General features: G+C 41.1%; 1 protein-coding gene across 1 annotated transcript in view; it reads right to left on the bottom strand.

Annotated features, from left to right (window-relative positions):
- Nucleotides 1-14,365, bottom strand: part of LOC311499739 (uncharacterized protein) — a 350,319-nt gene that overhangs the window by 3,096 nt on the left and 332,858 nt on the right. The window contains exons 19-21 of the mRNA XM_084560856.1: nt 2,601-2,774; nt 2,305-2,478; nt 1,546-1,592 (exon numbers count right to left, since the gene is read on the bottom strand). Coding sequence (XP_084416982.1) covers nt 1,546-1,592; nt 2,305-2,478; nt 2,601-2,774 — 395 coding nt within the window. The remainder of the gene's footprint in view (nt 1-1,545; nt 1,593-2,304; nt 2,479-2,600; nt 2,775-14,365) is intronic.

Raw genomic sequence — 14,365 nt, 5'->3', positions numbered from 1 at the left:
AGAAAAAGACACAACACAGCTGCAGTTTATCATCTGACACATCTGATGGATTTCTTCTTTCTTTCCTCACTGATCTGTTGTTCATTAATAGAAAGTTTAATGATGATACTTTTAGTCAGGATTCTCTTGTCAGTGATGTTTGAATGAATAAATACCACAACTATCAGCTTTGGATTGAAACACAAACTGACTGTTGTTTTTTTGTTGTTGATTCTCCAAACACACAACAAGCCAACCCCAAGGCACATACTGAGGCTCATTTGACAGTCCTACATCTTTCCATTCATCTACTTCAATATTATTATTTTCAAGAAAAGAACTAAATGTCCTCCAGATCTTCAAACTTGTCTAGCTTGTCTTTAGCTGTGTAACTTATCTTCTCCAGAGCAAAGTTAAAGCACATTCCCTTCATCAGATGGTGTGGCTCTGATTTCTGTAGGACCAATGCTTTGGACTGTAGGCTCCACCCAGTGAGGAGTGCTCCCACCACTTTTAGCATTTTTCTCCAGGTGTGTGGATGTGAAAAGTCAGACCCATTTTTGCTCTAAAATCCGTTCCCTTGCCCTTCTTTCTCAATCCACCCAGGCACAATTTTCACAGTACGTGCGTGGGAGCCACACTAAATAGTAGAGGACAGACAGCTGACGCTCACAATGTGTTGGTTTTCCTGATAGGACTTGTAGTTTTTGAGTTGTGTTCATTTGTTCAGAGGGCAAATCCTAGGGTATAAAAGATAATGCTTTAGAACATCTAGAATATCATGTGCAGCGTGTAGTCATGGCACCGGGCCCTGACCAGCAGACATAGCACAGGTGAACACACAAGGTGCTAGAAGATAGGTTGGATGGAAATCGGTTTCCACGCAAATTTCTAGTAAGGACAACTAATTCGGGCTAAGAGTGTACTTGACTCGCATGAAAAACAGTCTTTTGATTTTTTATTTAGGTGGAGAATCAGAAAATGAGAAAATAGGGCTGATCGATCATGGCAAAAATCATAATCACGCTTATTAAAGATGATAATTCATTGATTTGAGAAGAAGCATTTATTGTACTTTTAACTCTGGTAAACAGACTCATCCAGGACTGTTGCATTCTGCTAATAATGGAGACCTGGCTCCACTCATCCATTCTGGACACAGCTATTGAGCTAGCAGGCCACACAGCCCATGGCCGTGACAGAGACAGTAACTCTGGTAAGAGCAAAGGAGGAGGGTTATGCATCTATGTGTGAATAACAACTGGTGTACCAACGCTACGATCACCGATAGCCACTGCTCTCCTGACCTAGAGGACCTGACTGTCAAATGCAGACCTATGTATCTTACACCCGAGATTACTGTTGTCATGGTGACCGCTGTATATATCCCACCAAATGCTAATGCTAACGTAGCCCTTAGCCACCTGTTTCTTATGACTACCCGACTGTTATTCTCCAAACTTTACACGGGAGAGCTCTGTCACGCTTCCACCTAGCGCAGCGCCATAACCAGACGTCCAGCACAAACTGACACTTTGATGTTTTATCATCATTAGTCAAACTTACACTTCCTGACATCAGGTTTTAACCACTGCTCTCCACCATGGTCCATCCTGGAGGAAGAAACACAGTCAGAATGATTTTCTATCCAACATGAGTCCTAACTGCTGTTCAACATGAAGCAGAGTTCATCGGTTTATCAGTGAGACACAGAAACAGACTGAAACCCATCAGTATAGACTGTCTCTGATGTTTCACTGTCTGACATCAACAGTTTGACCAACATTCACACATCAACAACAGTTTCAGACTGTTCACAGATCAGTCTAACCTCCAGATTCAGTTGATTGTCTTAATTTACATATTCCAGATAGAGGCTCTAATGATGTAAAGTGCTTAGTCCATATCAGAAAAGACTGTATTTGAAAGTTAACCCTTAGATAAATCTTTGAGGTTACCAGAGAATAAAGGAACCAATAAAGGATTTCAGCAGCAGGTTATTTGTAACATTAATTTTATCACTGTTTAGAAATCTGCTCATTCTTTCTGCCTTAAATGTAGAATACTTAAGTTGAAAGTGAATTTTAAAAGAAACAAAAGTTGAATCCAAAGTCTTGGACATATTAAAATTCTCTGAATAATCACAGTCACAGAAGATTATTCTCTCTACACTTTACACCAACAATCCATCCATCGACAGTTGTTGATATATTTCACTAAAACCTAAAACTGTAAACCAGCTGATAGAGGAGGGTTCATCCTCTGAGGTTTACTGTGACTCCAAAGAATTTAGATATTGGACAAGCTCCTGTTGTCTGTCCATACCTGAGAGTGTCCAGTCTCCAGAGTGGATCCTCCAGTCCAGCAGACAGCAGCTTCACTCCCTTGTCTCCTGGATGGTTGTAGCTCAGGTCCAGCTCTCTCAGATGGGAGGGGTTGGAGCTCAGAGCTGAGGCCAGAGAAGAACAGCCTTCCTCTGTGATCAGACAACCTGACAGACTGGAGATAGAAAAATATCAGAAACTCAAGAAGAAGAAGGAAAATCCTCCAGATGTTGAACTTCTGCACCAGCATGAACCTAAATCGGGATTTAACTGATCAACAACCAGCTGTATCCTGACCTGAGAGTTTCCAGTTTGCAGTGAGGACTCTCCAGTCCAGCAGACAGCAGCTTCACTCCTGAATCCTGCAGGTTGTTGTTACTCAGGTCCAGCTCTCTCAGACTGGAGGACTGGGAGCTGAGAACTGAGGACAGAGCTTCACAGCTTCTCTCTGAGAGGTTACAACTGCTCAGCCTGAAGAAGAATCAACATCAAATGTTTTATTTGTCATTTACTAAATGAATCATGTTTCAAATAGTTCCCAAATCCACCTACAGAGCTTTGTTGGAGGCTTTGACCACTGGCAGCAGCCTCAGAAGAGCCTCCTCTGAAGCAGAGTATTTCTTCAGGTTAAACACGTCCAGATCTTCTCCTGATGACAGTAAGATGAAGACCAGAGCTGACCACTGAGCAGGAGACAGTTTATCTGTGGAGAGACTTCCTGATCTCAGGGACTGTTGGATCTCCTCCACTAGAGAACCATCATTCAGTTCATTCAGACAGTGGAACATATTGATGCTTCTCTCTGCAGACAGATTCTCTCTGATCTTCTTGATGTACTGGACTGTTTCCTGATTGGTCTGTGAGCTACTTCCTGTCTGTTTCAGCAGGCCTCGTAGGAGAGTCTGATTGGTCTGCAGTGAAAGACCCAGGAGGAAGCGGAGGAACAAGTCCAGGTGTCCATTTGGACTCTGTAAGGCCTTGTCCACAGCACTCTGATGGAGACGTGTTAGTTTAGGTTTGTCTCTAAAGAGTTTAGACAACAGAGGCGTAGTTTGTTGTTCTTCCATCAGGTTGACATCAGAGTTGATGAAGGTCTGATGGACATGAAGAGCAGCCAGAAACTCCTGAACGCTCAGATGGACGAAGCAGAACACCTTGTCCTGGTACAGTCCTCTCTCCTCTTTAAAGATCTGTGTGAAAACTCCTGAGTACACGGAGGCTGCTCTGATATCGATGCCACACTCTGTCAGGTCTGATTCATAGAAGATCAGGTTTCCTTTCTGCAGCTGATCAAAAGCCAGTTTTCCCAGAGACTCAATCATCTCCCTGGTCTCTGGACTCCAGTGTGGGTCTGTCTCAGCTCCTCCATCATACTTGACCTTCTTCACTTTGGTCTGAACCACCAGGAAGTGGATGTACATCTCAGTCAGGGTCTTGGGCAGCTCTCCTCCCTCTCTGGTTTCCAACACATCCTCCAGAACTGTAGCAGTGATCCAGCAGAAGACTGGGATGTGACACATGATGTGGAGGCTTCGTGATGTCTTGATGTGGGAGATGATCCTGCTGGCCTGCTCCTCATCTCTGAATCTCTTCCTGAAGTACTCCTCCTTCTGGGGGTCAGTGAACCCTCTGACCTCTGTCACCATGTCAACACACTCAGGAGGGATCTGATTGGCTGCTGCAGGTCGTGTGGTTATCCAGAGGCGAGCAGAGGGAAGCAGGTTCCCCCTGATGAGGTTTGTCAGCAGCACATCCACTGAGGTGGACTCTGTAACATCAGTCAGGATCTCAGTGTTGTGGAAGTCCAGAGGAAGTCGACACTCATCCAGACCGTCAAAGATGAACACAACCTGGAACTCTTCAAAGCTGCAGATTCCTGCTTCTTTGGTTTCAGGAAAGAAGTGATGAACAAGTTCCACCAAGCTGAACGTTCTCTCTTTCAACACATTCAGCTCTCTGAAAGTCAATGGAAATGTGAAGAGGATGTCCTGGTTGGCTTTGTCTTCAGCCCAGTCCAGAGTGAACTTCTGTGTTAAGACTGTTTTCCCAATGCCAGCCACTCCCTTTGTCATCACTCTTCTGATTGGTCCATGTCTTCCAGGTGAGGCTTTAAAGAGGTCTTCTTGTCTGATGCTTGTTTCTGGTCTGTGTGGTTTCCTGGATGCTGTTTCAATCTGTCTGACCTCATGTTCATCATTGACCTCTGCAGTCCCTCCCTCTGTGATGTAGAGCTCTGTGTAGATCTCATTCAGAAGGCTTGACTTTCCTGCTTTAGCAATCCCCTCAAACACACACTGGAACTTCTCCTTCAGAGTAGATTTAACTTTACGTCCACACTCTGGAACAGGATTACTTCCTGAATGAACAAGAAATGTAATGAATCAGTGAACTCATTCATTTTAATAACATTCACATGTGACTGTTTTCAGTCCAGAAGAATTCATAGATGTGATTCAGATGTTTTCATCATATTAACATCAGAGTCTAGAAATATAAACTTCTCCCATGTTTCCTCCATTTCCTCTTTCCATCAAGTTAAAGCTGTTAAATCCTCTTACTGCTCTGCAGACAGTCAGCCAGCTCCTCCTGCTTCATTCTCCTCAGGAAGTTCACTGTGATCTTCACAAATAAATCTCTGCTGCTCCTCCTCTGCTCTTCATCCTCACCCTCCAACACCTCCTCATCCTCCCTCTGACTCTCTAAGCATTCTGGGTAATCTGGACTCACAACCTTCTGGATCTTCTTCAGCTCGTTCTTCATAAAACTCATGATGTTCTCCTCCAGCAGCTGGAACAGAATAATAATCCAACTTAAATGATCAGAACACAATCATGTTGATCTGAAAGGCTGCTTGTTGACAGCATTCAACATGAAGACTTCTCCAACCAGAATGCTAGTTTGTGGTTGTTGAGGTTAGCAGTAGTAGCTGTGATTGAACATTTACTCACCATGAATATGGAGTCCAGGTCTTTGTGATGATGATCACTGGAAACCACTGAGATATGCTGCTGAAGTCTGTGGAGAAACATCTTTGATTCAAACTAACTTCTTTAACAAACACACTTTGGTGATGATCATCATTTCATTGATGCCACAAACACAAGATGAGAACAACAAACACTGCTCTGATTACTGAATGTGGTGTTTTAACAGAGGAAACTAAATGACAGATAAACTCTGGACTAAAACATGACAGTCTAATGAACAGAACTGAATAATGATTAATAGATCTGTGTTAATTCTGACCCTGGATCAGCAGACTGCTCTTCATCTTTGAAGTTCATAGGGGGAAACTTAGACCCGTCACTCTTCATGGACACAGATGTGATTCCAGAGGGATCTGGTCTTTGCTGATGGATCCTGTTAAAACACAACATGGATTAACACACATTAACACATACATTCTTTGTACAGTATATGTTTCAGTTTTATTGCTGAATGTTTTGATGTAAAGTCCTGTGTTTGTCAGATAAATGCTGTTTGTCTTACCCTGGATCATCATACTGTTGTCCATGTTTGAAGTTAAGAGGTTCATATCTGGACCCATCACTCTTCATGGACACACAGCTGTATTCAGGAGAATCATGTTTCTGTTGATGGATCCTGCTACAAACACAGGATATAATATGTAAATACAATGTTTAATGTTGAATTCAAATAACAGGACAAGCTCAAGGAAACATGTGTAGATATTTAATTGTTCTAGATACAGTATAAGGAGTTTGTTGATCACCAATATTTGTATAAACAGATCTGGATTAATATTCTACTGCACTGAGACCATCTCTGATTTATTTCATTAATAAGATACAAGTTAATTCAGATTTTTTTCCAGAATGTAGACAGTACTCGGAAACTTTTTGGAAACCTTCCCTTCAGCTAAGTTATCTTAGACTTAAACTATGGAATTAGAACGCTGCCATAAATCGTGCGCGCGCAATGAGACTCGCGCGAGCGCAAATCAAACATCCGCGCGCGCAATGAGACTCGCGCGAGCGCAAATCAAACATCCGCGCGCGCATTTTTGCCCCCCGAGCGCTTTTCCAAGCACTCGCGAGCTATTTTGTAGCTCGCGCGCGCGCAGAGTCCGCTCGCAAAACTTTCCCCTGCTCGCTCGCGAAACTCTCCTCTCCTCGCGCGGAAAACTGTCCCCTGCTCGCGCGCGAGTTATTTCTTTTACTGGGCGTTTTTGTCAGTGAGGGGGACGGGCCTGGGGGCATGCCAATCACCATTGTATCCCCGAATATAATTGGTTGAGCGTATTGGCCAGTTGAACAGCAGGGTACGGCAACACTAATAGGACAAACGGGACAAACCACACTTATTCACACTCCAGAACAGAAGGTGGCGGTAATGCACCAAAAAGCTGGTTGCCGAACCGCCATTCAGGTAACGTCAAAGACAGTACCCTGCAAACATTTCATCAACCTTGACGGTAGGTCTAAGGGGCGACCTCTAGCGTGAAACGAGTTTAAAATAGGTCTAGGTCGCGCTTCGACCACAAACCAACTTGATGAAAAAAATAAATGTAGGTCTAGGTTGCACCTCGACCACAAACCAACTAGAAGAAAAAATTAAATTATACAACCAATCGGGTGAGAGCCCTTCTAGCCAATCAGAGGCGGAAAGGGCGGGACCTTCTACTCCAAACCTGGCAGCGGAACGACTGCAGAGAAGCAAGTACGGCACGTACCGAACAGTTTTTTCGGTAAGTTCGTTGACATAAAACATTAGAGACGGTTTATATGTGTTCATTATCATAGACTGTAGGTTCATATGCAACTTTCTGTGTTTTAAAAAGTGTCATTGACCGACCGTGCGTTATGTGTTTAACTGTCGAGTGGATTTCAAGCTAGCTGCTCACTCGGCTAACATGAAACAGGGCTCTTCAGTGTGCTTTCTGTCTAATATTCTGATATTTTTGGACTATTGGAGTTTAGAAATCCAGACATAAATCAGTGAAGCACTTATACAGACGAGCTGACATGGAGGTGTCCAGAAAATGCATTTTTTTCCCCAAGATAATTTGAAAATGTTAATTTATCTTCATTAAAAAACAAACAAACAAAAAAAACAATAGTAGCCTAATCTATTGATTAGCTGTTAAAATGTTAATATTCAGTGGATTGTGAACATAAAAATTTGACTCCCAATGCAATGCCTAATTGTCTGCTTTGTTAATCAACAATGTTTCTTCTGTTTAAGATCATGTAATGTTTTTATTTTATCATTATCTGGGACTTTTTGGCCTATGTAAATATAACCAAAAAGCAATTTATGTCTGTTTCATGACTTAACATTCATGTGATGTATGTAGTATGTACGTAGGTGAATTAGATGGTAAAACGGTGTATAATTCTCCAAGATGTGTTTAAGAATTGTTAAGTAATATACTTCAAATGTTTTTCCAGCTTCACATGACAGAGTGAGGATCTCCACTCCAGGTGAAGGAGCCATTGATAGGAGGGAGAGGGGTCCAGAGGAGATCGTGATCGCCTACAAAGTGTTTTTCAACTGTGTGGGTGTTTTTATGTTTATTGCACATACAGCTAAAAATAAAGAGACCACTGCTGCGATTAAATTGGGATTATTCCACTAATGTTGATTTCTAAACTCCTCCTAAGTTTGAAAAGTAGTGTTGTGTTCTAAAATGAATATGAACCTGTTTTCTTTGCATTATACAACGTCTGAAAACACCAGAATTGTTTTGTCATTTTGACCTGTTGCCATTTTCTGCAAATACATGTTCTAAATGATAATATTTTTTTTTCCAATTTGGGAGAAATTTTGTCAGTAGGTTATAGAATGAAACAAAACTGTTCATTTTACTCAAACACATAGCTATGAATAGTAAAACCAGAGGAACTGATCATTTTGAAGTGGTGTCTTAACTTTTTCCAGAGCTGTATGTGTAAGAATCATGTTGGTCTGATTAGTTTTTAGTTTTTCAAGTGTTCTGATTGTTTGTGTAATAAAACTTTAAAGAAATTGCACTTTTGTGTTGTCAAACTTATAATTTCCCCCCAAAGGTAGGTTCTGTTAATACATTGTATTTATATAAATGTGTTTATTTATAGCAAAAAATATTTTTAATATCATTTATTATTCATTAAATGTATTATCTATATGTAAACACTAATTGTTACAGTTAATCAGTCAGTTTGAACAGATAACATTTCGACGTTGAACAAACGTTAAAACGACGTCGAGACCTAGACGCAGCCAGGGGCTTTAAAAGTAATGCTGAAATGCAGGTTGAAAAGACGTCAGATCGCAACGTCAACATCTTCTCTACCTGCATTTGTCAACCTCTTTTTAACTTCACTGCAGAAACAACATCTAAAACTCGACACATACAGCTGTAAATATATATCAGAATATTTACTGGATCGTTTTTAGAAGGTGAATAATGCGCGCTTAGAAGACATCTGTGTTACAACGGGACGTTGTTTATGACCGTTAAAAAGACGTCGAGGTTGCAACGCGACGTCGTTTCAATTTGCATTTCAGCATTACTTTTAGACCTCCTGGCGACGTGTACGTTTAGACGTTTCAACGTTTATTAGACGTCGAAATGTTTGCAGGGTTGTGTCTCTTAAAAAGAGTGTCCATGGGCATCTTTGCCTTAATAAGATTTTAATAAGAAATAGCCTACTACAGGTCCTTCTCAAAAAATTAGCATATTGTGATAAAGTTCATTCTTTTCCATAATGTAATGATAAAAATTAAACTTTCATATATTTTAGATTCATTACACACCAACTGAAATATTTCAGGTCTTTTATTGTTTTAATACTGATGATTTTGGCATACAGCTCATGAAAACCAAAAATCCCTATCTCAAAAAATTAGCATATTTCATCCGACCAATAAAAGAAAAGTGTTTTTAATACAAAAAAAGTCAACCTTCAAATAATTATGTTCAGTTATGCACTCAATACTTGGTCGGGAATCCTTTTGCAGAAATGACTGCTTCAATGCGGCGTGGCATGGAGGCAATCAGCCTGTGGCACTGCTGAGGTCTTATGGAGGCCCAGGATGCTTCGATAGCGGCCTTAAGCTCATCCAGAGTGTTGGGTCTTGCGTCTCTCAACTTTCTCTTCACAATATCCCACAGATTCTCTATGGGGTTCAGGTCAGGAGAGTTGGCAGGCCAATTGAGCACAGTAATACCATGGTCAGTAAACCATTTACCAGTGGTTTTGGCACTGTGAGCAGGTGCCAGGTCGTGCTGAAAAATGAAATCTTCATCTCCATAAAGCTTTTCAGCAGATGGAAGCATGAAGTGCTCCAAAATCTCCTGATAGCTAGCTGCATTGACCCTGCCCTTGATAAAACACAGTGGACCAACACCAGCAGCTGACATGGCACCCCAGACCATCACTGACTGTGGGTACTTGACACTGGACTTCAGGCATTTTGGCATTTCCTTCTCCCCAGTCTTCCTCCAGACTCTGGCACCTTGATTTCCGAATGACATTCAAAATGGATACACCATGTGGACCACTGAGCAACAGTCCAGTGCTGCTTCTCTGTAGCCCAGGTCAGGCGCTTCTGCCGCTGTTTCTGGTTCAAAAGTGGCTTGACCTGGGGAATGCGGCACCTGTAGCCCATTTCCTGCACACGCCTGTGCACGGTGGCTCTGGATGTTTCTACTCCAGACTCAGTCCACTGCTTCCGCAGGTCCCCCAAGGTCTGGAATCGGCCCTTCTCCACAATCTTCCTCAGGGTCCGGTCACCTCTTCTCGTCGTGCAGCGTTTTCAGCCACACTTTTTCCTTCCCACAGACTTCCCACTGAGGTGCCTTGATACGGCACTCTGGGAACAGCCTATTCGTTCAGAAATTTCTTTCTGTGTCTTACCCTCTTGCTTGAGGGTGTCAATGATGGCCTTCTGGACAGCAGTCAGGTCGGCAGTCTTACCCATGATTGCGGTTTTGAGTAATGAACCAGGCTGGGAGTTTTTAAAAGCCTCAGGAATCTTTTGGAGGTGTTTCGAGTTAATTTGTTGATTCAGATGATTAGGTTAATAGCTCGTTTAGAGAACCTTTTCATGATATGCTAATTTTTTGAGATAGGAATTTTGGGTTTTCATGAGCTGTATGCCAAAATCATCAGTATTAAAACAATAAAAGACCTGAAATATTTCAGTTGGTGTGCAATGAATCTAAAATATATGAAAGTTTAATTTTTATCATTACATTATGGAAAAGAATGAACTTTATCACAATATGCTAATTTTTTGAGAAGGACCTGTATATTTTGACACACATCTGCATCTGGACCATACGTCTATATGCTGCTCTCATATCGAGAGTTGCTGACGCCTATATAAACTACAGGCCTTCTATCTTTTTTATTTATTTTTAGGATTTTTTAACATTACGTTTATAATTTTCAGGGAGAAAGAAGTAGTCTAAATCGAGAATATGAACAAAACAGTTTTACCAAAATAAAAAATGTCGTTGTGCAACAGAATCCAAGTTACAAAAAATGATCAGCATTTTATCAGATTAATGTCGACGATGGAGGGAAGGAAAGACAGCACTCAGTCAAACATACTGAAGTTCATTGCTCTGTGTGACATTTTGCAAACTTTCAAGTCAAGACACCAAATCACAATACATGTCATTCAGGCATTCGGGGCTGTGTGGTTTGTCCCGTTTGTCCTAGTAGTGTTGCCGTACCCTGCTGTTCAACTGGCCAATACGCTCAACCAATTATATTCGGGGATACAATGGTGATTGGCATGCCCCCAGGCCCGTCCCCCTCACTGACAAAAACGCCCAGTAAAAGAAATAACTCGCGCGCGAGCAGGGGACAGTTTTCCGCGCGAGGAGAGGAGAGTTTCGCGAGCGAGCAGGGGAAAGTTTTGCGAGCGGACTCTGCGCGCGCGCGAGCTACAAAATAGCTCGCGAGTGCTTGGAAAAGCGCTCGGGGGGCAAAAATGCGCGCGCGGATGTTTGATTTGCGCTCGCGCGAGTCTCATTGCGCGCGCGGATGTTTGATTTGCGCTCGCGCGAGTCTCATTGCGCCGCGCACGATTTATGGCAGCGTTCTAATTCCATACTTAAACTCTCCAGACTCCTGACACTCCTGCTTCCTTGTGCACTCCTCTCATTCACCTTCATTTACACCCACAAACACTATGGACTGAACTAAACTGGACTTAACTGCCCCAAATTGAACAGGACATTCAAACTTCTCTGATTCACACATTCACACAACATTTTTGGATTGTGTTTGAAAGCTGAAAGTAAACATTGAGGTTATTTGGTTCTAATGACGTGACATATTAATACAATCTGCATGTGTGTTGATCTATAAGGTGGTGTAAATTATTTAATGTATAGAACTAATTTGAAACTGGTGGTGTTTACTTTTGTTTATGTCTATTGTAGCACAGGTACTGAGGTAACCAGGTTAATGTTATTAATTCTGAATCCCCTAAATTTGAAATTGACAGATTGACAAATGAAAAGAATCTCCTGTCTGGTGCCCAGATATAATTTTGATTAAGCCTACGGTAGACAGGTACATACACAATGAAATACAGATCAGCATCTAACCAGAAGTGGAACTATGGCTATTATGTATAAATAAGTAAATACAATAGTAGTATATAAGAGAGTAATACTAGTGTCTATGTTGGTATATGCTGTTTAAAATACACATTGGATCGGGTCTAGTTTTTCTTGTCTCTGCTTGGGTTGGGTCTGGTTGGGCTCAGAGTCCACCTCAGGTTTGGTCTCTCTTTTTGATTAATTACTGTATGTACACTGGGTCTGGGTTTGTTTTGGACATATGTAACCCTGATTGTTATCAGACAGACAGATTGGAGTAGGTTCGCAGCGAATTAAATGGTATGTGTAACTGATATTGCACCTTTAATGATTATTAGATAATAAATAAATAAATAAATAAATGGACTGGATTATGCTAAAATTTTAAATAGGATAATAAATAGGTTAAAAACATTTAATTCATACAGGTCTATTTACATTTTTAAAAATTGTATTTTATTTGTCTGAGAGTACCGAAAGTGCTTTTGTGAAATATAATGGAAACACAAGTTCATGGAACAGTCACGTGATCAAGCGGCGCAAAATCATTTGCTGTCAGTGGCACGCATGAAAACAGCAAGTTTGTTAGTCTCTCTCCGCTAGACTGAGAATGAGGTGGCTGCGATTCGCGTCCATGTGGATTTCTATTTTTTAAATCCTTAAACATCGGATATATTTTGACTTTTTCTCCTGCGATGTCGGAAACAGAGACTGTTTCGAGGTTGTTTGGAGGCTGTGGAATACCAAACGAATAGTGTAGCGAGTGAAACGTGAGTAAATTAACAATTCTAAAAAGACGCTAGCTTAAATTGTTAGCCGCTATCGCCACATTCTGTTATTAAAGTGCATGTCAGTGAACTCCGTCCCTTGTGTTTCCAAATGAAATGGAACCTGGAATTAAGCGAGCAGATATTTTGATGCCTGATTGTGCACTGTGAGGATTGATTCCCTGGTGAGTGTAAACATGATAAGATTTGATAAGTTCATGAATTTGGGTTTTTCGAAAGTTGTATTTACTGGTTTTACTGTCTATTTTATGTGTTAAGAAAAATGTATTCATAGTATAAAATTAGCTTCACATAGGTTTATTGTATTGAGATGTTGTAAAAAAGAAGAAAGAGGTACAGAGTTAAGTAAAGAGGCAGAACAAAAAAATGAATGTACAGTTATTTTATGTAAGATTAATAGTTCATGATTTACAAATGTTTTAAATACTGTACTAATTTTTCTTTGGCCTATGCAGGCCAGGTTTTTTTCTGTCCCTTGTCTTCTTTTCTTCCAAATGAACCTGCTTTTGCCTGAATTCTGCAAGTACTCCTGAAAGTAGAGAAAGACCGGCGAGCCAACCCAACTGTGATCAGTTGTGAGTTTATGATCCACAAGCTGGATATATTTTTGGTTTCGTATTATCGTTATTTTTTTTTTCCTTTTTTGAAAGTGAGGGTAAATAACTGTTGTTATCAATTTTCCTTGAAATTTCTATTTTTTTCAATATAACCACATACATTTTTAAACTTACCTGTCGTTCATTTTGCTACTCTGACACATTTTAATGCCCCCTTCTCCAGTAGAGACCTAGACTTTTGATGCGCTGGTCCAGAAGGTAAATAGGTTTAGGGTTGTGTAGATTACCTATCTGTATTACCCAGTTTAGGACTAAGCAGGGTTACAGAATTTTGGCGAGCCAGCCAGGAGAAAGGGGTATTTTTGAGTAGCAAAGGAAAAAAACAAAAAACAAAAGTAAAGTGAACAACAAAATAGCAAAACGGATACAGTGAAAAAAGAAGAAATAAATGTTTGTAACTCTGTCCTTATTAGTGGGTTAACTCAAACTGAAGTAGATGAGGAGCTTAAGAAGCACCTACAACACAATGGTTCTATCAACAGAGTAGTAGTTATTGATGATCCAAAATCAGAGTTTCATCTCTGCTCCATCGTTGAGTTTGCAAACAGTTCTGCAATGTGCGCATTAAGACCCATACTGCCACTAGAGTACCAGAGCTCAGCTCAAACATCATTTTCCTCGTGCGTTGTGCAGATTATGTATCTGTATTACCCAGTTTAGGACTAAGCAGGGTTACACATGGTTTAACATTTTATTTAAAATAGACAAGTCACTCTTCATGGACACAGCTGGGAACAGTAGAGTGTGGACTGTGGACAATGATAGAACACTAAAGATGATGAATAATGATGGTGCAGTGATGTGAGTGCTGAGCTCTGAGAAGAGTCTCTGGAGAAGAGTCATGGACAGTTAGAGATGGTCATCTCACCTCTGGTCTCTGGTCTGGATCTCATGTTCTCCACTCAGAGTGGTTTTAGAGGGAGGGTCTCCCTCCTGTCTGTCCTCAGTCTGATTCACAGCAGAGTCCATACCTTCACACAAACACAATAACCTGATCAGTCATTACAACAACACTCACATCAGTCCAGGTGTCCACCTGTGACACCTGGGTCACAGACTGAGCTTTGTTTCAGTGTTGATAAGATGGCGTCTCTA

Source organism: Chelon labrosus, assembly GCF_963514085.1.
Source record: "Chelon labrosus genome assembly, chromosome: 14".
NCBI lineage: Eukaryota > Metazoa > Chordata > Actinopteri > Mugiliformes > Mugilidae > Chelon > Chelon labrosus.
The sequence above is the reverse complement of the archived record's forward strand: the minus strand, read 5'-3'. Positions and strand labels throughout refer to the sequence as shown.